Source organism: Mytilus galloprovincialis, chromosome 5 (genome assembly GCF_965363235.1).
Source record: "Mytilus galloprovincialis chromosome 5, xbMytGall1.hap1.1, whole genome shotgun sequence".
NCBI classification, from domain to species: Eukaryota; Metazoa; Mollusca; class Bivalvia; order Mytilida; family Mytilidae; genus Mytilus; species Mytilus galloprovincialis.
Window position 1 is genome coordinate 9,640,130 of NC_134842.1, and position 26,871 is coordinate 9,667,000.

The 26,871-nt window shown below is 31.1% G+C and overlaps 1 protein-coding gene across 1 annotated transcript in view; it reads left to right on the forward strand.

The window, feature by feature from the left end:
- LOC143075102 (nucleoredoxin-like) overlaps positions 1–26,871 on the forward strand; it is a 43,718-nt gene that overhangs the window by 7,778 nt on the left and 9,069 nt on the right. Inside the window, exons 2-5 of the mRNA XM_076250401.1 lie at positions 4,235–4,489; positions 19,101–19,305; positions 21,519–21,607; positions 24,084–24,174. Coding sequence (XP_076106516.1) covers positions 4,235–4,489; positions 19,101–19,305; positions 21,519–21,607; positions 24,084–24,174 — 640 coding nt within the window. The remainder of the gene's footprint in view (positions 1–4,234; positions 4,490–19,100; positions 19,306–21,518; positions 21,608–24,083; positions 24,175–26,871) is intronic.

The window sequence follows — 26,871 nt, forward strand, 5'->3', positions numbered from 1 at the left end:
GTTTGTTTACTTTAAATACTAGAAAAATATCATTTTTTTCTGAATTGGAAAACCATTTTTATCGATAAAGATTAGACAGTACTTCACATATGAAGGTTCAACTCGTGTTACGTAGTGGACATTTTGATGCGTTTCGTAGTGGACAAAACCGTTTCGTAGTGGACAAAAAGTTTCGTAGTTGACATCAACCCTATCATATGTTAATAAAAATATAATAAAAATTACATGAAACTAACCCTTGTTATTTGTTTTGCACAAATATAATTGAAAAAAGATTAAAAAAAGACTGCATGGTAGTGGTAGTGTCCACTACGAAACGTTTTTATCCAATACTTGTTTCGTAGGGGACCGTTTCGTAAGGGACGTATTCGCATGTTTTATTTTTTTCCCACAATCCCTATATCATGTATATTGCAATAGTAACAAGACTGATTATATTCATCTAAGCATTTATCAAGCTGTACACTGATATTTTTTTCATAATTTTAAAACCAGATACTGAAGGAGATTTGACCCGTTTCGTAGTGGACATTATCAAAAATACTGTATCACTCTGGTCCATTTGATGTGCTCAATTTTTCTTACCAACAATTTAATTGCTGTTATAAAAGCATCACTTCTTTTGTAAGACCCTAATGTTTATATCTCTTGCTAACAAAAATTACATTGATTTTATAAAACTGTTTATTGGCAAATTTTAATGACTTCGTTTCGTAGTGGACATTTTGTGAGGGACACACCTTCTGAAATTAAAAAACCTATATTGAAAGCTGTTTATTAAAATATGTTGGCTCTGAACATACTTTTGAATTATTAAAGAACTTATGTAAAGTAAAAAAAACCATTTATTTCTTCATTTTTTTACGATATTTTAGAGTATGAATGTTGAACAGGCGGTCTAGGGACATGCCATTTTGGTTGTTTTGGACCATTCAGGAGTCAAGATCTTATCAATCCCTCTAAAAATAAACTGTTTCTTTGCTTAAAAATGTTAAATCTAATTCAATGTACTGACTGCACAAAAAATTACTTGCAAAGATCAAACACATTTTTTTTAAAGTGGCTGGGACAAGAAAATACGTTTTTATTGAAAAACGCCCTTCTAAGTAAACAATGACATCAGAAGCACTGTATTTTGTCAGAGTATAGGGCTACTTTTACTAACGTTCTAAATTGGAGGAAGTGAATTAGTGGTCTAACATCTGCAGGTTATATATAGGAGTAGGTCCGGTGAGGGTTGATTTTGACCTCAAATTTCAGATTCATCTGATGAAAGATTTTGGACATTTTTTAAACATTTAAGTGTCTACTTCAGTCGATTCAATCAGTTTATGTGAAAAATTTAAACTGATTTAGTCATTAAAGTTGCTCAACTTCAAGCTTAACTATGAAAAATCTATCAAATACGCATAATATGTCATTTTTCAGATGGTTTTAGTCAAAAATGAAAGTGGCCGCATCCTTGTTAATTCTCAACCTTTAGATATATGTTATTTGTTATCATCAAATACAACTTACATTTCAATATTAAGAATGAACACAAATGCGGCCACTTCCATTTAAGATGGAAACCATTAAAAATTTAACTCAAATGTTAAAATTGTGAAAGTTTAAGTAATTTAGCATAACTTAATGATGCTACTACCCAATATATGTGTATTGTATTGTCAAAAACAGACCATATTTATGTAGCAGAAGTATTCTACCTTCCAAAAGATAGCTAAAAGTTTCCATTTTAACAATTTTGTAAAACTGCTATATTCTGGGGTCAAAAATGGGTCTTATTAATAACTGGACCTACTCCTTTGTTCATTTAACTTCTTGAAGAATGCACATTGTCACACTTACATGACATATATGTACATTCCACTGAACTAGGGTAAATGAATGATAAAAATCATTTGAAAAATAATAACATGTATCTCATAATTTTTTAACATGAGGGTTTTCTGTGATTCAGTGCAAAATTACAATGCCATCAAATATTTCTTCAATTTTCTTTATTAATCATATCAAATAATAATTAAATTTTATTTATTGATAATTTTACTTTGATGTTTATGTAACAAATCAATGATAATTTGATAACAATTTGATATTGGCAAGTAGAAAATAAACGATTGCTTGCTCTGTTAAATTAGCTGCAATTAAAAGGCAATACTGTGTTTTATTACCATAATTTCATGGAACTTTCAAAAGAGGGGACATTTATGGAAAATCATAATTGAAAAATGAAATTATCAACCACAATGGAACTGCTTCTATATTCTATTTAATGATTTTTGTGTTTCCTGCTTTGCTTGTAATTCTGATTTGAACAAATATTGGTCTGTTGTTAAGACTTGCACTTAGTAAACTACAGTGCATTCTAAATAGTAGTGCATGTTTTGTATTTGTACTATTCCTTGTTGAATGTATCCAACTACTCCCTTTGCCAATTGTAGATGGGTTTTATACTTGGTATATAGACTGCTGCCCATTCAAAGCATGATAAGTTGACAGTGAAAAATAAGCTGTTCAACCAATTTACATTGGAAAGCAACTATTGACATCAAAAAATTAAAAAAAATGATATGAAAAAAACATTCAAGATTAAACACATACTTCTTCCTCAAATGGAAAAAAAAAGAAAAAAAAAAGAGGATCGCTTATTACAGGGTCAATTTTGGAATTTGGTAAATAGACAATGTGCTTGATGAAAAAATATAGTTAAAATATGTAGCTATGAATCTTCTGTATACAAGTGACACTTGATGTAAAATTCTATGGTACATGTATGTAAGAGATATATGTATTAGTTGTTTTTACGATGATGTAATCCTGAAATAAAAATTTAGATTTATCTATATTATGTATGGCCTAAAAAACCACAAAACTATAAAACTTTTAGGGTGCTTGCCTCAACTATTACCAACATGTTTAAAATCTTAAGAATTTGCCTCTTAACCTCAATCATGTAAAACTTCTAGTCTCTACATCATTTTTTTGTACTTCAGGGATTTAATTCACATCTAACATTATTCCATTAATAAACGTAAATCATATTTTGACTGTCATACTTATCTGGATGTAAATATTATAAAGCTCTATGGAATACATATGTTTTACTTTATTTGTTTGTGTATTCAGTAAAAACATTAAAAAGTTATACAGTATGTCATCTGATTAAGTGTCAAAACATGATTTATAAAACCTTTCTCCTATTGACTTAAAGCTGAGTCTTTGTTTGAAATAAAAACTCAAGTGTTACTATAATACTTCATGATGTAATAATATAATTTTATAGTATAAAATTGAGGATGGAAATGGGGAATGTGTCAAAGAAACAACAACCTCACCAAAGAGCAGACAACAGCCGAAGTCAAACCAAGTAGTTTATTTTATTTGATGGACTTATGATTGACATGTGATATCAAGGAATTCCTTGAATGACAACCCTTTCAATCCGCTTAGATGTTGGGACTTTCTTACATCACAGTTAGAAGACTACCCAGATGATTGGTGTTTAATATCCAGTGGCAAATATTACAATCACTGGCTAGCATTTACATGCAAATGTCATATGAATACCTCAGATAAACTCTGCTTTATAATGGACCGAAACACTGAGTCATATGCTACATTGGTAGCTCAAAAGATTGGAGATTGCTGAAACACAAAATTAATACTTTGTATTGCTACCCAAGCATTCATTTCTGACTTTGGGCTCTGAAATTATTGCTCTTTTAACTCTTAAATCTAGTGTGGTTTACAAAAGACAAGACATTACAATTTCAAAACCTTTTTTTTTGCCTGCACTAAAAAATTTGTAAATGAAAAACACGTTCAAGCCTTAGAATAAAACATTAATTCACACTACCTTTTCGGAAAGTTCTTACATAGTAAAAACCAAGCCTAAAGTCCTTTAGCGTGCTGAAATAAAACAATGTCAACTTAAACTTTAATATGGAAGATACATTTCAGAGTAGATTTAAAACAACAGCAGTAAAGACACAACCATGTGCAATGCCAAGAACACACCTATACAGTATATGAATGCTAAAACAAAGGGTTCATTTTAATGGTTTCAAATAATAACTTAGAGAAATAGATGTTCATCTAAAAGATATTGGAATGATTTGAATGACAATTCCTATTAGGTTTATTAATGATCATGATGATGTTATAGTAAAAGGCGAGGTTTGAAGTATCACATTTACCTACATTCTTTTATCATGTTTATGTATTTTTTCAGGGTAAACTGACAAAAAAATTCAGAGTTCAAGGAATTCCCAAATTAGTTCTGATTGATGGAGAAAATGGGAAAACTATAACAGTTGATGGTTATACATGTTTAACAGATAATCCCAATGGGGAGGGATTTCCATGGAGACGGAAAAAGGTCACAGAGGTCATCAAAGGACCAATTATAACCAGTAATAAAACAGAAGTAGAAGCTTTAGAGGCTCTGAAAGGGAAATATGTTGGGCTATACTTTTCTGCACATTGGGTAAGTATTTTATATTAAAAATGTAAAATGGAACTAATGTGTCCTAAAATTCCCTAGAAATTGACCCTATACAGGAACAGATCCAGCCATGCATTTTCTAAAGGGGTGGTTCCCAACCCAGGATAAAGAGGAGGGGTTCCAACTATATGTCCCCATTCATATACATTGATTGTCTAAATAGGAAGTGGGAACTGGAAACACCCTCTTCCCCCTTGATCAACCATTGCCTACATTTATTTTAAAGAAGAAAAAAACAATAGTATTAGTTACTGAGGTAAAATGTCTTTATTGTCCATATTCGGTTTCACATACCTGTAGGAAGTTGTTAAAACTGTCAGAGACATTTGAACACAATATTGTATTTTTATAAATTTGTAATTCAGTGCATATGAATTAACTTTTATACCTATATATACATAATATCTCACAAGGATTCAGTAGCTTTGTTTAAAATATTTAAATAATAGCAGTTGACAACTTATTGTATTATATTGTTAACATACACAGTGTGGAATGAATATATTTTATTGAAACTTGATACAATGTCTGTATTGGTCTCACAAGTGTGCTGTTGTTATCCTATAAACATTAAAAGTGCAAATGTAAAATTGAACAAATTAATAAAAAAGTCATACTGTAAAAGCAGAAATTATTGTGAGGTTTTTATTTATGGGAATAATGCAACTTGGTGAGTATCTCAACTCATATTTTGATAAATAAATCATAGATCTGTATGTAGATTTTCTAAAATTGCAATAATTAAACTCGCATTCTTGTCCATTAATGAAAAATATCTATAGATAATAAATTCACAAAATAATTTTTGAGTTTACAGCAGTTTTCTAATTGTGTAGTACAGGGGCATGGACCAATCACAAACAGCAGTTGTACAAAAAGAAAGATTTTTTTTTAGTCATAAAGAAAACCTACCAAATCACTGAACATTGCTTGAGGTAAAAACAATGTGAGGTACAACAGACATGACAGACCATTCTGTTTATATTGTAGTTTCTTACAGCACTTGTAGAAAATTAAGAGGCTCTTGCTGTAATAAACATAATAGTATATGTCATTATAGATGACTTGATTTGTTGACAGATAAGAATGTTCTTTGCCAGATCTTAAATTCAAAACTTGATAGGGGAAAAAGGGGGAGGAAAGGGGTAAGGTCACATGTTGGAAAGTTGGTTTTAGTTGGTGGTGATTTGATTGTTGAAGAAACTAAGGGTGATTTTTAGGTCTTTTGTTTCTGGTAAATTTGTTGACAGTAAATGTCACACAAGATGATAATGTTGAAAAATAGATGTCAATAGCTGGTTCTAATGTTAATAACTTGAAAAAAGGTGATTTATTGAAAATGTATTGGCATGCTGATGCTAATTTTTGCAACAGTTGATGAAAGGTGTTTTAATGAGAAGTTGGTTGTGTTTCCTATGGAAGTAAACTAGACTATTTCATGAACTTGTATTTAGTTTTTAGAGAATAAAGTTTCTATCTATCTATAATAATTGGGGATGGAAAGGGGAGCGGACTATACACAAATGACAACAATATAAGGCTGATATAACGGTTATAACTACTGAAGGGCAACTTGGCTTACTGAAAAGCAGTGCTTAAAGGTTGGGATACAATGTCAGATTTTTTTTTAACAATTAGCATTGTGGAAGTGGTACTTTAAAATGTGATTGTGTATGTGCTCTCCTAGCTACAAAATGTATCCAAAATCAAAGATGTAGAACATATTCTATCATAATCATTTTGGTAACTAATGCAATTACTGTTTCCTCCAACCCCGTCTTGAACATAAAAAAAAATTAAATAAATAACACTCCTAATGCGCAGATTGGTTGTCATTGTGCAACACAGTTAGTAACACCATATATATAGGAAAAACATAGAACTCTTTTGTCATACTGTCTAACATCCAAACATACTATCCACACTCCTCTGTGTCCACGCTTGTTTCCCTAATAATAAACTTTTATATCATATTCTTTTAATATTAAATCGGCCTCGTTACACTTAATGCCTCTTACCATAATTATGTCCTACATTGCTCATATTATCAATTTATTATTGACTCATTATTTGTGTATTACGTATTGTATATTTCACTAATGTTTATATAATCATTGTATTATGATGTTTTTGTATCTTGCCCGACAAGGGCCCATAATTGGTATAATAAAATAATAATGTCTATCTGATCTTGAGGTCACAGGTGCTGAAGTTTTCAATTTTGAAAATAATATTTATGAAAAAGGCTTTGTTATAAGCCACGTAACTTTTTTCATAGCAGGGAAGAGTTGTTTTAATTTTTCAGTGATTGATTTAAAAAAATGATCTCAGGAATTGTAATCAAAGTTTTGCATAGGTGCAGTGATGTCTGTTTTTTTTTTGCATTGAATGTTGAACAATAGAATAGAAAATGTTGAGGATCTAGTTTTGATGAAGATATTTATCCCTGCAGGTGATTACATTCACCAGGCGCTATCACTGACTCTAGATAAACATGCTTTTATTTACAGTGTGCTAATGATTTAAATGTCTGTTTATATAATTATCTGCAAAATTGCATCTTGTAAGAAAAATTTTCACCTTAAAATTCGATCACATTCAGTTTGTTGAGATGTGGTTGCGTAAGAGTTTTGTAGATTTATGGCGTAATCTGGAAAGATGCTTGTGCTTCAAAGTAATTAACTTTCTGTATTTTATGAAACTGTTATCAGCATGCATTTCTGAATTATCTTTGATATTCTGGTTCGTCTCTAAATAATATTAAAAAAGTTCAATAAAAGTTATATCTGTGCATGAGAAAATGTGCAGAAGTTTTTGGTGTCTGTTTCGTCTGATCAAAGTGGGGTAATAAATCTATAATTGGAGTTTGTTATGTAAACTGAGGATCACAACTGTTTACTCTTCATTAAGTTTGTCAAAAGGGAAAGCCATTTTTATGTCCACATAAATCAAAAGAGCTACTATATAATTGTTAATCCTCTTAACTTCTTGTTTTTTCTACTTATTCAAGTAGAAGCAGCATTCAAATTTGAATAAAATGTAGATTTTAGAATTCTGTTGCAGTACATGATTACTTATACTATGATTTTTGGACTGGTTTTCACTTGCCAACCACAGTTATCATACACATACATTTATTAAATAAGATTGGGAAAAGAGGCAATTGGTAAAAATGACAGGAAACTGCCTAAATGAATTTTAACATGCAATTACTTAGTAGTCTAGTAATAATATATAAATAAGAAGATGTGGTATGATTACCAATGACACGACTCACCATGAGACAAAATAATACACAAGTTTACAAATATAGGTGACTGTTCGGCCTTCAACAATGAGCAAATCCCATATGACAGAGTAAACTATAAGATGCCAAGAAATGATCATTTTAAAACAATTAAAAAAAAGATAATGGCCTGATTTATATCAAATAAATAAGTGATAAACAAATATGATATACAGCAACAACCTCTGAATTTCAGGCTCCTGAATTTAGGGACAGACACATAAATAAAGTATGAGACAAAAGGAGATGTAACGTATGTAGGTCAATAAGACAACAACATTACCCAAGGACAAATATAACTATAAAAAACATCTCATCTAACATATAAAGATATAGGAACCAAGAAATAAGGCAATTTCCCCATTAAAGCTATATTATTAAACAATCTGCCTAGTACTTTCTGACATTGCCTCATAAATATTATTATATTAAAAGTTCATCAGTAAGAATTTTTTGTTTCTTATATAATTTTTAAGAAGGTCATGTGAATAAATTGTTTTGTTACCATTCTGATGATTGTAGCTATCTCAATATGTGGATTTTCAAATGATGTTTGTATAACATGACATAATATAGCGGCTGGTAGAACTTTCACAGCTCCACTGTGTTGTAAACAATGTTTTAGAACATGTGTGTAGGGAGTAAAACAGAATATATAATAGCAAAAAAGCCAACTGATATTGTTGCATCTGTTTAAAGTTAAAAAAACTAAATTCTGTTTATTTTTTTTGTGTTTTTAAAAGATGTAACATAAAATTGTTTAAGAATTAAAATTATTAGAGCTAATAAATTTACACAACTAAAATCTAAAATCAAATTCACATCTACATATTTTTTTGGACAGATAGCTTGTTTTGTTAGACAGCTTGTCACGAATTAATTGATGTTATGAGTAAAATCACCTTAGATTTCACTTAAAGAAAAAATATCCAGAATTTAACCCACTATTTAGTTTATCACCTGATAATCTTAATTGTTACTCAAAATCTTAAGCTATACACAGCCCAAAAGGCCAAGTGAGTTTTTGCCATCACTTAAGTCATAGCCCTTGTCTAGTTTTCTGTTTGTCACTGTAAACTTTAAAAAATATCTTCTCCTCTGATACTGCTTGTCCAAATGTTACCAAACTTTACCTCAATGTTCCTTAAATTAGGATACTGGTATCTAGTTTAAAAACTGGCTCTAGGGAATTGATCCATCAACAAACATGGCTGCTGTTGCTAAAAATAGAACATAGGTGAACTATGAACATTTCATCCACAGGTTGGTTATGCAAGGTGGGAAAACTTGGGCAGCAACTACAAAATTATGTTATGTTAGACAGGGGCAGAAATTTTGCCGGGCAACAGGGTACTTGCAACCTCTCAAAGGGTTGTCCCAAGGGCTCTTGTGTATTACATCCCTGAAAGCCAAACAGACATTCGACTTTAGCAAGGGTTTTACAGGCAGTGCAAAATAAACCAAGATTGCCATATTTGTCTATCCAAACCACCATTGGGTTGTAAAAAAGGAGATGTTGGGTACATCAATCCAACAACATAAATAAACCCTAGGCACCTAAATTTGTTTTAAAGAAAATGATGAAAAGACAAGAAAGTTATGTCAACCTATTTTTCATGTTTTTTACCAAGACTTATTTATAGGATAGATAATTGAGTAGACATTAGAATAACTGGGTTGGTTGGGTAACTAGAAGCCTTACTTTGTTAATTTTCACCTTATGGCCAGGAACTATTGTATGAAATGTTTTACTCAGTTTCATGAAAAGTTAAGTGTTGCTATACCTATACATCTATCTGAGAAAAGCTAGACTTGTGACAACCAACATTGACTATGAATAAGACTTGTTTAACAGGGTATGAATTATTCAGAGTTATGAAAGAGAGATATAATCTATTTTGTCATGCTATTAAGTAGTTATCAGAATAAACAGCAGACTTATCACTCAGAATATGATGGCTGCGACATGTGAATGTTCTCATTATAATGTTTTTGCTTTCATTAACGAAAGGTGCTCACTAATTTGCCATATTTTTTATGTACATTTATATAAAACATGAATTGCGCCTGGATTTGTTGATTTACTAGAGATCTAACATGTGGTAGACAAATTATGTGATTCTTGTTTGACTTTGTATATACCTTACTAATGTGGGGGGAAATTATATTGATTACCTTTTTAAATATATTTACTAGATCTTTATTGATGATTGAGTATGTTTACTTGATAAATTTTAACTTCTGTTTGTGAAGGCCCTGGGTTAAGGTCAAAGTTCAAGGATTGTTAAACTATTGACATTTAGGTCAGTGGGATATCTAGCAACAGACAAATATTGCTTAGATGATATAGTACCGTCACTGTATGTATATTCTTTATAGTCAATATTGGTTATCTTAAGTCTAAGCATTTCTTTATTATTTATAAATTGTAAAAGTCACAGTCAATATTTCTTATTTTGAACAACTATGAGTAGGTCTGCTTACTTAAGAAATTTATTAGAAAATTGTTACTAGTAATTGTATCAGGCTATAGATTATGAGAACATTCTGAAAAGTTGTCTACGGAAAAAGCGTTGAATATTGTATATAATTTAAAATACATGATATTTATTCCAAATATGGGTTTACATCTGTGAGATATCAAGTGAATGTGATAATGAAGATTCTAATGTAATTCATTCATGAACAAATTTGATTTCATCCCTTGAAATTAATCAGTTTAGGGTTTCTTTTCTATAGTTCTCCGCTCTCCAATTATCCCACTATAGAAAGCTGTTTTCAGAACACAAATGTCTACCTTATATAGTATTTGCAGTTTTATAAATGCATGGTGTTGACAAAAACAAATAAAACAAGAGCAATAACTTTATATGGTCAGACCAGAATAAAATTGTGTTGCCTATAACAAAAAGGACAAGGTACCGACAATCAAATGTTGATAATATAAACCCTTTCCACCTTCTCATAATAGAAACAATTTATAAAGAAATTGATAAACTAAGTCATGTAAGTATATTGGGGATTCTTTCAATATCATTAAATCTTAAAAATCCTCAATCTTGAAGTTGTTGAAAATGCATGATTTGTAAAAGATAATTCAATTTGTCAACAACCCTGTACTTCACTGACTACAATAAATAGTTAAAACAACACATAATGTTTCCAGTTAATAGAGTAACATTGATGATTTCATAATTAATGCACATGCCTCATTACATATTGTTTGTTCTGTCTGGAAATCTCCATTTTTGCTGTGAGCCAAAGAAAACATATCCTAGAGGATGGTTCAAGGGAAACATATGCTTTCACCAATTAAATTATTACAAACGATATGCTGTTAATTATGGATGTAATTTAACAACAGCTTTACAGGAGAGAGAATTCCATAAATCATTTCAATCAAAATATTATATGTCCCCATGACAACAAACGTCTGCTTTTCAGGGAAAAATTTGCATCTTACACCCAATCAAAGAAATTATTTGTGTTATGCATGATAAGTGATATATCATCTGATGACGAGAGGTATCTTTTATTATTGGCATACACCTGATACAGAGCTGCATGTATTGTTTGAATAATATAAAAAAGAAGATGTGGTATGATTGCCAATGAGACAACTATCCACAAAAGACAAAAATGACACAGACTTAAACAACTATAGGTCACTGTACGGCCTTCAACAATGAGCAAAGCCCATATCGCATAGTCAGCTATAAAAGGCCCCGATAAGACAATGTAAAACAATTCAAACGAGAAAACTAACGGCCTTATTTATGTAAAAAATATGAGTAGTATATCTGAGCATTTAGCCTACACCTGAGTGTTGACTTGGAACCTGAGTATTTGTAATGCAGGTGTCTGGAAAGAGTTGGTTGTTATCTCCCCTTTTTCCTGTGGGTTGACATTTTCTTGATACTGGTTTTCCTAGTTGGAGAAAAACTTGTTGATTGTTAGATATAAGTGATATTTATTTTAAAGATAAATACACAGTATAATTGCCTCTTTTTGTTAATGCTTATAAACTGTTGTTGTTTTGAGAACAGTTATGAACGGGGGTCCAGTAGATTTGATAAACCATAGTTAAATAAGTGATAATTGCTTAAGCTAGCTTCTTCAGGTACAGCCTTTAGTTACGTAATATCACAATCTTGTTACACTTTGTAGACTGATTGAGCACTGGAAAACTTTACATAGATCTTGATCTTTGTGAAAAAAGGATTTTATGAGCTCTAAAACAGACATAAATATTGTTGAAGGTGTAAAGATATGATTATTAATTACTTTTGAAAGAGATTGCAGAATCAAAGGAATTCCTGTGAACAACAAAATAACTGTTCATAATATTTATAGCTGTAATTCTCAGTGCATCTCTTTATTAAAATAACATTATTTGCACAACAGTGAAGAAATACAACTATTTCTCACATGATTCTTAGAATAATAGGAAATTTATAAGAATTTTCAAGAGTGCTTGTTCATTGCAAGCCTATATAATGTGTTTGACTTTTTCAAGTAGTATAAACTTGTGTTAGTTTTAAGTTAATTAAAATAATGTTTTCTTTTTATATCAAGATTTCTAGAGAACTGTTTAATTTTTTTAGCAACAATATTTTTGGACTGTTCTATAATGTGTAGGTTGTAATATTTTGTTGAAGGTAATTTAATAAGTTTTCAAGGACACTTTACCCAAACTTTCAACAAGGATATTGCTATATAAATGTTGAAATAATATAAAATGTATACATGCTCTTATATAGTGGGTTAATTATTAGATGATTTAAATGGAGAAAAAATCATAAGTCTGTTATGTCTGACTTGTCTGTTATTCAATTTGTATTTGAGCAAATAAAATATGTTTTAAATAGCTAAAACCATAGATGTGAAAATTTGTATTTGCTGCTTTTCTGTCAAGAAAAAAACTTTCTGGTTATCTGAAAATCATACAAATGTTTTGGGTTAGGTGACAGCACATAGAAGTAATGTATGAACTAACATGTTAGAAATTCTGATCCCATGTTAATATAGAACAAAGCACTGGTTTCATATTCATATCAAATTAACGTATTATCATCCTGATATGCACAGGCAATTTGACACTGGACATGAAACACATATCCAGTCATCCATCAAATCATTGAATTGCAATATTGCTTCCATCTGGGTAGCACTCTGTGCAATTATTTTCCCATATATGAACATTTGAAATGAATTTCATTAAAGATCATATCAGGAAAGTCAAGGTTAGACCATGAGAGCAATGTTATTCAATGGTCAACCTTCAGAAATTGTTATGCAATCATACTTTGGCCATGTCTTATCTGCCTATCACTCCTACCTATTATTACATGTAATCCAAAGTTGTTATAGTGCTAACGGGAAGACTTGGTCACAATACCAATTGGCTAAAATGTGTTTCCAGGTTGCAGTATATGAATATTCATAACTTAAAACCTATCAACTGAAGGGATGTTTATCTGTTGCTAGTAAAAGGTTGTTAGTTTTATGCATTTGCAGTAATATAAACAAATATTCTTTACAATCCAATTCCAGTGGTTCTCTCTTTTTAATGTGAAGGTTAGAACTATTTTAATCAATTTTTAAGTTACTATTTAGGAACACAAATCTAATAAAAAAAAAAATACACAAAGTTTCTCATGTATATAAATCCTTGACTTTCAAAGTTTAGGGTTTTGATATTCCTGATGAAAGTTAATCAAGAGAAGTGGTCTTTGGATGCACCAAATATAATGAACTGTTATTTGCATTTTCTAGCACTGGGTCAATATGACTGCTGGTAGACTCTAGTCTTTTAGTTCTTTATTGGTCTTTTACCTCCACATGTTTTGAAATGATTTTATATTGAAATTGCTTCCAAAATTTTGGGTTTAAAGGTTTCAGATTAAGAGTAAATCTAGAAAAGTGCTTTGAATGTACCAAAGTTATTCTGAATATTAATTTCATAATGTATATGAAAAATTTCATCCTTTTATCTTGAACAAAAGATTATTGCTTTTTATACGACCGCAGAAAAAAAAAATTGCGTCGTATGATGGTATGATGTTGTTGTCGTCTACGTTGTCGTCTGCGTCATCGTCGTCCGAAGACACATTTGGTTTCCGGACAATAATTTGAGTATAAGTCAATGGATCTCTATGAAATTCAATAAGTTACGTTCAATACCACAAAAGGAAGGTTGGGATTGATTTTAGGGATAGTGGTCCCAACTGTTTAGGAATTAAGTTCCAAAAAGGGGTGAAAACAAGGGTTTTCTGGTTAAAGGACAATTTAGACACGTTAAAAGCAGTGAAGGGGAGGTAATCCAATTGAAATTTAAAGAACACTGTTATATATATGTTTGATTACTTGATTACCTCCCTTACACTGCTTGAAAATTATATGTATTAAGAAATAATTGTCTTGAGATGTGTAGATTGCAGTAGTAAATTTATTGTTAGAAGTTAACGTTACTTTTAATTAATATTAATTTTAACCATGACTGTATATCATTTTACATTTTGATATTTTATTATGTATTTAAATGAGAAGTTTGAGATATTTTTGGGAATAAGAAAACGGGGGAGGTGAAAATATTTGGGAGGGGGTAAAATTTTTCTCATTTCAGATTTCCGAAATTAAAAAGAATTTTTCTTCAAATATTTTTTTTCAGGGGATTTATATTCAACAGCATAGTGTATTGCTCAAAAGGAAAAAAAACATTTTTTTAAGTTCATTAGACCACATTCATTCTGTGTCAGAAACCTTTAATGCTGTGTCAACTATTTAATCACAATCCAAATTCAGAGCTGTATCAAGCTTGAATGTTGTGTCCATACTTGCCCCAACTGTTCAGGGTTCACCCTCTGCGGTCGTATAAAGCTGCGCTCTGCGGAGCACCTGGTTTTATCAAAGGGAGATAACATAAGAGCTAAATCAATAGGGTTTTTAATTATAAACTGTCATAATGAGGGAAGTTTTCATATCTTTGGCACTTTAGTCTAGAATTTTAGTTAATTGAAGGAACTTTTGTCTGACTTTAAAATATTTATGCCTTTTTGTCCATCTGATGAATTAAGCATTTTTCAGCTGATTTTTATACGACCGCAAAAATTGAAAATTTTTTGGTTGTGTATTGGTATGACGTTGGCGTTGGCGTCGTCGTCGTCGTCGTCGTCCGAATACTTTTAGTTTTCGCACTCTAACTTTAGTAAAAGTGAATAGATATCTATGAAATTTTAACACAAGGTTTATGACCCCAAAAGGAAGGTTGGGATTGATTTTGGGAGTTTTGGTCCCAAAATTTTAGGAATTAGGGGCCAAAAAGGGCCCAAATAAGCATTTTCTTGGTTTTCGCACTATAACTTTAGTTTAAGTTAATAGAAATCTATAAAATTTTGACACAAGGTTTATGACCACAAAAGGAAGGTTGGGATTGATTTTGGGAGTTTTGGTTCCAACAGTTTAGGAATTAGGGGCCAAAAAAGGGCCCACATAAGCATTATTCTTGGTTTTCGCACCATAACTTTAGTATAAAATAATAGAAATCAATGAAATTTAAACACAAGGTTTATGACCTCAAAAGGAAGGTTGGGATTGATTTTGGGAGTTGAGGTCCCAACAGTTTAGGAATTAGGGGCCCAAATAAGCATTTTTCTTGGTTTTTGCACTATAACTTAAGAATAAGTAAATAGAAATCTATGAAATTTAAACACAAGGTTTATTACCATAAAAGGAAGGTTGGGATTGATTTTGGGAGTTTTGGTCCCAACAGTTTAGGAATAAGGGGCCCAAAGGGTCCAAAATTAAACTTTGTTTGATTTCATCAAAAATTGAATAATTGGGGTTATTTGATATTCCTAATCTAACTGTGTATGAAGATTCCTAATTTTTGGTCCCGTTTTCAAATTGGTCTACATTAAGGTCCAAAGGGTCCAAAATTAAACTTAGTTTGATTTTAACAAAAATTGAATCCTTTGGGTTCTTTGATATGCTGAATCTGAAAATGTAATTAGATTTTTGATTATTGGCCCAGTTTTCAAGTTGGTCCAAATCGGGGTCCAAATTAAACTTTGTTTGATTTCATCAAAAATTGATTAATTGGGGTTCTGTTATATGCCAAATCTAACTGTGTATGTAGATTCTTAATTTTTTGGTCCTGTTTTCAAATTGGTCTACATCAAAGTCCAAAGAGTCCAAAATTAAACTAAGTTTAATTTTAACAAAAATTGAATTCTTGGGGTTCTTTGATATGCTGAATCTAAACATGTACTTAGATTTTTGATTATGAGCCCAGTTTTAAAGTTGGTCCAAATCAGGATCCAAAATTATTATATGAAGTATTGTGCAATATCAAGACATTTTCAATTGCACAGTATTCAGCAATAGCAAGAAATCTTCAATTGCACAGTATTGTGCAATAGCAAGAAATTTTCAATTGCACAGTATTGTGCAATAGCAAGTATTTTCAATTGCACAGTATTGCGCAATAGCAAGAAATATCTAATTGCACAATATTGCGCAATAACAAGAAATTTTCAATTGGAGTTATCTTTCTTTGTCCAGAATAGTAGTTGAATCAACTTAAATCATTGTTTTATACAATATACAATGTATATTCACTTTTACTACCAACTGATAAATTAAAACAATCTTTACCAAGTTCAGTGATAACAAGCACCTTTTTTACATTTTAATATTTTATGATGTATTCAAATGAATACTTATTGTTGCAAACTCCATTAGAAATTTGAATTGAGATCAGTTTTGGAATAAGAGAAAGGGGGATGTGAAAAAAATTTGGGGGGGGGGGGATAAATTTTCCTCATTTCAGATTTCATAAATAAAAAAAAATTCTTCAAACATTTATTTGAGAGGATTAATATTCAACAGCATAGTGTATTGCTCAAAGGCAAAACAAAAATTTTAAGTTCATTAGACCACATTCATTCTGTGTCAGAAACCTATGCTGTGTCAACTATTTAATCACAATCCAAATTTAGAGCTGAATCCAGCTTGAATGTTGTGTCCATACTTGCCTCAACCGTTCAGGGTTCAACCTCTGCGGTCGTATAAAGCTGTGCCCTGCGGAGCATCTGGTTATAGTTCGTTCTTATGTTGTACTGTTATACCACTGTCCCAGGTTAGGGGGAGGGTTGGGATCCCACTTACATATTTAACCCCGCTATGTTATTTAAGTATGTGCCTGTCCGAAGTCAGGAGCCTGTAATTCAGTGGTTGTCGTTTGTTTATGTGTTACATACTTGTTTTTTGTTCATGTTTTATATAAATATGGCTGTTGGTTTTCTCGTTTGAATTGTTTTACATTGTCATTTCTGGGCCTTTTATAGCTGACTATACGGTATGGGCTTTGCTCATTGTTGAAGACCTACGGTTACCTATAGTTGTTAATTTCTGTGTCATTTTGGTCTCTTTTGGAGAGTTGTCTCATTGGCAATCATACCACATCTTCTTTTTTATATTTGAAAAAAAAAAATGTAAAATTATTCGAATTAGCTCTTGCCTCATAATTGCCTTTTTGTGCTAATGTGGTGTAAAGCAAACAACAATCAATCAATGATATCCTTGTCATACTTTTTAATTGATATTCCTCATTAGTAAAACTGTATAAGCTTTGTTTATACCAGTACTGTATGTAGAAAAAAAATGACAAAAAACACTGAAATTGATTAAGAATGTTTTTATCATATCAGACTTGTTTGATACCAAAAAATGTTTACGCAATGGGCTACAAATGGTCACCAGTTGATCAGTTTGAAGCAGTTAAAGCAAACATCAAATTGGACAAACCTTTTGACCTGTTGGTAATTGTGAATGGACAAGCCTTTGGAATAAGCCCAGTAAATGACCTCTTACCAAGTTCATTCATAATTGGTTGGTCAAGATTACAACCTATAAGTAACTGGAATCATGTCCTAGCTGTATATCAAATTTTATATTTAGTTTCAAAGATAAAATGTCCTAGATGATCTGTCTTGAAAGTTGAAAAACAGTGTCAGGGCTCTCTAGTTCATCTATAAGCTCATAATAAAGAGTCTCAGTTTTGGTCTATGTTATTTATGATTATTAGTCACATGAAACTTCTGGTTATGTGAATTTATTTTACAGCCATTTTTCTACAGTCCATAAGATATGTAAGACTGAATACAAGTACTGCAGTGACTTTGCTTGCTATGTTATATATATATAAGTACGTCTGAGTCAGTGACAACTCTACAACAGATTTATCCATCAGATGTGCACATGCAAAACAAATTTCTTGGTATAGGGTTCTAGCACAAACAACATTTTTCAAAAGATCAAAAAAAGTGACAGAATATTTTCACAAAACGCATTTGACTAACATGTTGAACAACTAATGTTCTTAAACCATGCTGACTGCCATTGACAATTGCCAAATAAAATTACAGAAGTAACAAAATGGATCTTAATAAATAATAAAGGGTTGTTATGTTTTTATAGTTGATATGATAAATTCATCACTGATTATTTCCCAGACCATTATCACCCCTCCATCACTTATCACTTTCTCCTTAATGGAATATTTATCTGTAAAACTGGGATTTTGTCTCTACTATTTTACCTTGTGATTAAATACTTATTATTCTTAGATTATTTTGTGCCTACATTTTATTTGTGTGATTAAATACTTATTATTCTTAGATTATTAACAAACGTGTTTTGATTGTTGTAAAGTTTACAATCCTAGAGTTGTTTTTCCACTGATTTAAGATGAATGAGAATATAGTAATTTTATGATATATTTACAGAATGCATTTGTCATTATGATGACATTCTTATATATGATCGTGGGGTTACTTGAAATCATCATTTATTTCTCACATCTGGAAATAAGATTTTCACTTTAAGATCAGCTGACTATCTGTGAGATATTCTTAATATTTTCCCTGCTTTTTATATAAAGCTTTTCTATTGGCCAATTGGGACAACATTTTACTTGATGATCGTAAACAGATGATGATATTTCCACTGTTTCTTCTGTCATTCCATTTTACTGTTATTTTCCCACTTCTTCCTAAGAGCATCCATGTTGTATAAAAGTGTTGTTGCCCTTATGCACTTGATAAAAAGTTTGACATTAAGTATGAGGTTTATGAGACTTTGCTTTTGTCACATTGTTATTCAAGTGTATGCAGAAATAATATATGTATGCAGTATGTGCAATACTTGATTTTTTGTTCAGAAGAACAATTTCTTTAAGATTGACAAACTTCATATACAATAATAAAATGCTACCATGGTTATATATTTCATAATTATCTTTTTCAGTGTCCGCCATGTAAAGCCTTTACCCCAGAGTTGATAAGAATTTATGAGCTGTTAAAGTCAAATGGGAAGAATATGGAGTTTGTGTTCGTCAGTTCAGACAGAAGCCAGGACTCGTTTGATCTGTTTTTTGATTCCATGCCATGGATGGCCATTCCATTTGGTGATCCTAGGACAGAAGCACTTAAAGGCCTATTTGGCATAGATGGTAACATATATACATAAAATATACTTCTATGAAAGTATAAGTCCTACAGTTTTATGGTCATATGACAATTAGATTAACTTTTAAGTTTGCAAATATAATCTCTTTTGTGTTATTTAGAGTTGCAAACATAGAATATCTTTCAAAAGTTTTTGCTGATTTCAGCTATATATTTTGTCATTCGTGATGAGACTATTTAGTTTGGTGCTATAAACCTCTTTCCACTGTAACATATTCTCTACACTATTTTAAAAACCGTAAACCATATATGTAATGAAAAACTGATGGCAAAGATGAGTTACATGTTAGTGAAACACTCCAACATTGGAGTCCTTTTACATCCAAATTAACTAATATCACTTGGCTTTGGTAATGCATTTTCTTATTTCATATTCCTCCTGACAAAATATGTTAACCTAGCTCTCTCATTTAGGATTTGTCCACTCTTTCAAAATACACCACAATCCTAGTAACTTTCAGCCACAGGAACTTGGACTTAAGGTCTTCTGTACCATATGATCTGAGTCAAATTTATTTTTTTATTTCAATATTTATTTGAAACACAACCAAAGACCAAAAATCTGCTTGCTCCCAATGACATAAAACTCAGAAAATTGAAGTCATGACATTTATTATGTATTATTAAATAAGGGCTTGGATAGGAATAGGTTTGGGAAACTTCTATGGTCAAGAAATGACAGTAACTTTATTTTATAGAATTTGTTTTTCAAACATTTTCTGTTCAAAATTGATGATTGGAAAAAAGCAGCAATTGTAATAATCTGCAAATGTTTCCTGTATTTATAAAAATCTTGCATCTGCCTGCTATAACATTACTCAATCCAAATTGATGAAAGAGTATACTGATAAAATTTCCAGATTAAAATCTTGAAATCTTGAAACATTAAATGAAGGAAGAAATTTAGATAAATCATCATTTGTTAATCTTAAATCTAGATAGCACACGTTAATGAATGGATACATTTTATAACCAAGATTATGTAATTTGCAAATATCTATTACATCAAGTTCACAGAACCTGAAAATAATATTTGGTGTTTTTACACATTTATTTTAAAGTACATGTATAAATTTCTGTGTTGTATCTGTTGATTTTAGATAGTATCATCAAAATAGAGAAACTGATCCCTAACATGAAAAACTAAACCCCCTCCCCTAAAAGGTCAGAATTTAAATTAATAATAGTGTGTAAACTACTTTAACTAGTTATAATACTTTACTATTAAGTATCTTAAATATCAAATATATGTTGGAAAAGATTTTATATAACTTTTTTTTAACCATTGTATTTTGACCTGTTTATAGTCTCTGTCATGAAAAGTTGAACCTCTACCCCTTATAGTATAAACTAACTTTTAAATTTCAATAAGTTTTGTTATGGAAAAGATTTAATACACATTTTATAGGTCAGGCTACTCTAACCCTTTACTCCAAGTTGTCAAAATTTCAAGTAGTAATATTGTTTAACTCTTTTAGCTATATATAATGTTGTTACATGTATTAGTATCTTAAATGAAAAATATATGTCGAAAAGGTTTTTGAAAAATTCCGTAACCATGGTTTTTTAACCCTCTTCTATGGAAATTGACAGGATTCTGAGTTTCTAAGCAAAGAGAACAAAACCAAAATATGAAAACTGCGTTGGAAAGTTTTACAATCTATACCACTGCTGCCACCAGTTGTTACATATATTTTTGTCAATAAATGCTAATGAGTCGAAGCCCATACACATGGGTGTTCACAAAGTGTGTATATTTTGTCTCTTACACACTTAAGTTATACGGCAGCATTAACATGTAAACAAGATGTCAAATATACAATACTTTATTACCAGAAAACAGATATATAATACAATCACATATTCACGTGTACAGATTAGTCTGCTGTACCTCTTCTTCATTTATTTCCCAATTTGGACAGCTTCAACAACTGGGAACTAGTGTTTACAACACTTCTCTGATTTAGGCGGAAGTTGATGTCAACAATTGGAAAGTTAATGCACAAAAGAATGTTATTTCGTTGAATATGCACAATCACAACACTCCTAATTATAGGTGCAATATGTACATACTCAAGGTCACAGATTCAAATCAATGCAGAACTACAGAACTCTGAAACTGATTTGGAATCTGAACAAGACTGATGAATTATTATTTACAGGTGTACCTATTTTAATGAAAATTATTTTGTTACAGGTATACCAAGTTTAGTTATGATAGATGATAAAGGGGAGATAATAAACTTAAATGGAAGGGCAGCTGTTGTAGAAGATATTGATGCAAAGGTATTTGTTGTGTGATGTGTTATATTTTTTTCATGTATTATTGATTGATATATGTAAGCAAATAGCTGTCTCCAATAAACCAAACTCAGCAAAACTTGCTACTGTTACCACCTTTGTCTTTATGTAAACCATTGATGTCGTCTGTATATTTCTATTAAAACAAATTGTTGTAGTGTATAAGAAGGGTGTTAAAGGAGGGAAAAGGGGGGGGATGGTATGGCAGTAAGTACAATTTGATATTTCCTGCATATTTTAATTCTCAAGTTTCAGTTCTAAACTGAGTTACTTTTATCATATTCAATAAACAGGAATCATTTATCCTGCTTCATGATTTTTTTTTGCAATATATTTAGCAACAAAAATTATGAAGCATCAAAATTAAATCTAGTGAACAGGTTGAATACTGCCCTGTCTTGCAAGAATGAATGCCAAATACACAAATGCAAGCATAAATATAAAAAAGAAGATGTGGTATGATTGCCAATGAGACAACTCTCCACAAGAGACCAAAATGACACAGAAATTAACAACTATAGGTCACCTTACGGCCTTCAACAATGAGCAAAGCCCATACTGCATAGTCAGCTGTAAAAGGCCTAGAAATGACAATGTTAAACAATTCAAATGAGAAAAACTGACGGCCTTATTTATATAAAAAAAAAATCACGAAAAACAAATATGTACACAAAAACAATCGACAACCACTTAATTACAGGCTCCTGACTTGGGACAGGCACATACATACATAATGTGGCAAGTTTAAACATGTTAGCAGGATCCAAACCCTGCCCCTAACCTGGGACTGTGGTATAACAGTAAAGATCGTTAGAAAAATACAGCTAGAATCTTGCATGAAAATACTCATTTTCCAACCCTTATTAGTTTTAACATATAAATTTAATGCAGGTCTTTCCTATTTTTAATGTTTTATAAACGCTCGAAATATTGATTAATTTACCTCACACTTTGCATTCGTTGCAAATAGTTTTTACAAATAATCGACAGAAGTACTTTTTAATGCTTTTTTTTATTATTATTTAAAAGTGGATTGCCAACAAATAATCCTGCTTGTAAAGATTCTTCTAAACAAAGAAGTAATTATTATAAAGTCATTTATTTATGTTGAAAAAACAATTTCTATTAACTTCCATTGAAGAAAAAATGCGAAAGTATAGAAAACCTGAACCGGGAATTTATTTTTACTGACATAACATGTGATTTTAGATAAGAGAGAGTGTTTAGGTTATTATATGGATTTTATAAGTGATGTATCATATTAGATAATTGAGTGTTTTAAGTCCTTAAATTGCTTCTGTAAATAGCAGACTGGATTAATAGATCTATTTCAGAAAAAACTCATAACCGCTTAAAAAAGAAATTAATAAAAATGCATACAGCATATTCTCTATTGTTAAACATAGTTAACTAGTTTTACTTCAATAAGGAAAATCATTGAAGCAATAAATTTACCTTTATTTCTGTCTGGTTAAATCTAACAAAGAGGCATTAAATAGAAAGTCTTCTTGTTCTGATGATAGTTCAAGTACGGAAATGTTTTTGAAGTTATCAACAAAACAAAAAGAGGAAAAAATAGAGTAAAAGTAGGCTGATTTTGTTTTCTCTCCTCCACAATTTTTTTTTTATAAATAATACAAAGACAACCAGAAAAACCAGCATCAATTAAAACCAAGAACAGGAAAAAAACACTCTTCTCTTTTTATAAAACTAAATGTTTAAGTCATCTATTTGATAAATATGTGGTATGATTGTAAGGTGTACATGTCTGACCTTGACCATATTTCATGATTTATTTGCTAATGTTTTTATGTTTTTGTTTTAGTCTATTTCTCAGATAATATAAATAAAAGGGCCACTGCATTTTGTGTATGAAATGATTGCATGGTGTATTAGTCTGTCTGATAGGACCTATTTGACCTTGACCTCATTTCCATGGTGCATTAGTTAATGTTAAGTTTTTGTGGTTTTGTTAGTTTTTCAGATACCATAGTCAATGGGTCAACTAAATTTGGTGAATGCAATGATTATAAGTGTTTATGAATTTCTGCTCGTTTCATCTTACCTTCACCTCATTTTCATGGTTGTTGGTAAGTTAAGTTTTTGGGGTTTGTCAGTTAATGGTTTGAAGTATGATAGCCAATGAGACAACTCTTCACAATAGACCAAAATGACACAGAAATTTACAACTATAGGTCACTATATGGCCTTCAACAATGAGCAAAGCCCATACCATAGAGTCTTGATTTCCTATTCCTTCTTATACATTGTACATCATCATATCAGACACTTAATAGTTTAAATAAAGGCAAATTCCATTACATGCACCGCTCCTCATCTTAATATTAAAAACCAAATTAGCCTCTTCTTTCCACAAATAAATTGAAAATTCAGACTTTTAAAATGAACTAAAGGTACTTTCTCAGTTGTAAGTTAGTACAGTAAAACTATCTAATTGCAGGAGTTTCCATGGTACCCAAAGCCTCTGAATGAATTAACTGGTTCAGCCTCTGTCATGTTGAATGAGTCAGCTTGCTTAGTGCTGTTTACAGGTTGGTAATCAGGGGATTGTGGGTAAAAATGAAATTAATGATTTCCTGATGACAGAATGGATGCATGAATGTTGCATTTTAACTTATTTTGCACAAAAGACAGAGAATGACAACCCTCCTGCACAAACATCTCTGAAATATATTGTGCACATGTTCATAATAGTTCTACCACTCTCTTAAATTTGTTGTAAAAAGACAAGCAGCTGTTTGGGCATATGGATATAGCTTCTGAAATTTCTATCAAATGCTTTAGAACGGTGGGTATGGTTGTCCTGCGAGAAAACGTACTGTGCTGGTGATTCGGTCCTGACGGGTGCTGGTGATCAATGAAAAAATGTAAACAAAGACAAAAATGATGATTTTTGACGTTTTCACTCATAAAAAATGGAAGAAAACAGTTGAGATTTTTCAATTTCGTTTCTTATGGGTTCATATATAAACCATTAAAAAAATGACCCTCTAAACTGTTTCAGTAAGCGTAACACAAAAATGCTCATTTTCAGAAAATCTCGAACTGAAAAAATAAAACAAAAATGCTCATAGAGTCCGCTTTCTATACCGCAGTCCACACGACAAAACAATTTTGTGAAAAAACATTGCAATTTATTAAAATTTAGCATTTTCTCAATTTATTCATGTCCTGATACTGTGCTGGTGGGTCCTGTCATTGTGCTGGTGGGTCCTGATACGGTGCTGGTGATTTTGGATAAGAAGTTGGTCATATTTGAAACAAATGTTACAAAATCAATAAAATTAGCCAGATAATTGTTGCCAACAGGATCTATGACTCCTATTTTAGCTCTTGTGCATCCATTTGGCTGTGTTTTCAAATGATCTGAACTTGTATTACATAATAACATAAAAGGGCAACATCTTTCGTCCAATATCAGATAACAATATATAGTATCTAAAATAAGTTAAAAATTCCACAATACTATATAATTCATTTTATGTGTCAATTTGTTCGAAAAAAGTCGAAAAGAAGAGACTTTTTTTAATGTCATGATTATATGTCGCTTTCTAGATCTATGCTTAGCATTTATTTCAGATGACATGGACTCCTCACCCTGATGACCCTGTTGCCTTTCATAACTTTATCCGTATACATATATTAATAGTTAAACAAAAGGCTGCATGCAACACGTATTTTTGTATTTAAAATGATTCGTTGTAACGAGAATATTTGTGGTGAATGGAAACTGTGAGGGTCACAATCTTAAATTGCTTATAAATGTTGATGGAACCAGTTTCGTTATCTGATCTGAATTTTTTGAAATGTGCAAGGTAGATAGACATTTTAATTTTTTTTTACTCGGTAATGAACCATTGTGTTGATCCCATGCTAAACATAACAAAAATCTCTGTACAAAGGTCTGTGAATTTTCTACAAAAATAGTGATTTTATTTTCACTAAATTCTCTTTTTCTACTAAATACAATAATGAACTATGAATATTAATGCTTTGCAAGAAGTTTCCCCTTGATATATGTACAAAATTATATCTATATTATTCATTGTCTGTGCTGTTTTGATACTATTGCAGTTTGCACATTTCGGAATTGACAGGCCACAGGAGGGGTCATAAACCGTACACGAAAAGATAAAATATTGATATAAGTACTTAATATGCATCTTTGAACCCCCACCCCGGCTTGTTTTTTTAGGAGCCTGGGGTGTCTAAAAATGGTCGATTACAGACAGCTGAGTACGCATTTTACTTTCCAGGCGTGTTATTGTTGATTGTTAAAGTCCTGAAAACGGATAGTTGGAAACAAAAAGGTTTTATATATCTGGCTTTAGATTCAGTTTTTTTTTAAATATAAATTAAGGCTACATTTTAATATAATAATTCTATGAATTCACAATATAAAAAAATGCAGAAAAAAAATGAATGAAGTGAAATATCTTAGTAAGGAGTCATTACTACAGAGATGGTGTGTTTGACACACAAAACTTAAAAGCTTAGTGATATTACCAATATTAAAATAAAAGTGTATTTTAGTTGGGTATTTTTTCCATTTACTCATTTTCAATTATAATCAAGGCACATTTTATTTTTATTCATGGAAAATATTTATATATAGAAAAGAAGGACACATTGTTCACTTCCTCCCCCGTAATTCTTTATCAAAAATATTTATTTTGAAATGAAAAAAGCTAAGAAATCTTAATTTTATTAGTGTTCTCTAGGTTATCTCGTCTTCATTCTCTGACATATTCTAGCCTGCCCTTTCAAAAAATAGTGATTTGTTTTAGTGTTCTATCGAACTTTCGAAAAAAAAAATACCTGATAACCGTTAAGACAAAAAAAAATGTGTTGGAAAAATCTTACAGCAAGTGATTCTTAATAGCTATAAGATACATTTTTCTTTTACAATACAACTTTTAAATCTTACGGGAAACTATTCCAAGCTTTCACTGTAACCTCGCTCTAACTTATCCCCATCCCCCCCCCCCCCCCCCCCCCCCAAAAAAAAAAAAAAAAAAACACCAAACAAACAAACCCGCAATTATATTGTCATTCTTATAGTCAGCACTCAATTGTTCACAAACAAATGTGTTTTAAGCTGCTAAAGACATGATTCAAACGCTCAGAAAGTCCTTTGTTCTATATTTTTGCTCTCCATTTTTATGCAAAACCTTTTACATTTTTATCTTATGGGTTATTGTTGAAGGTCGTACGATGACGTATGGTTG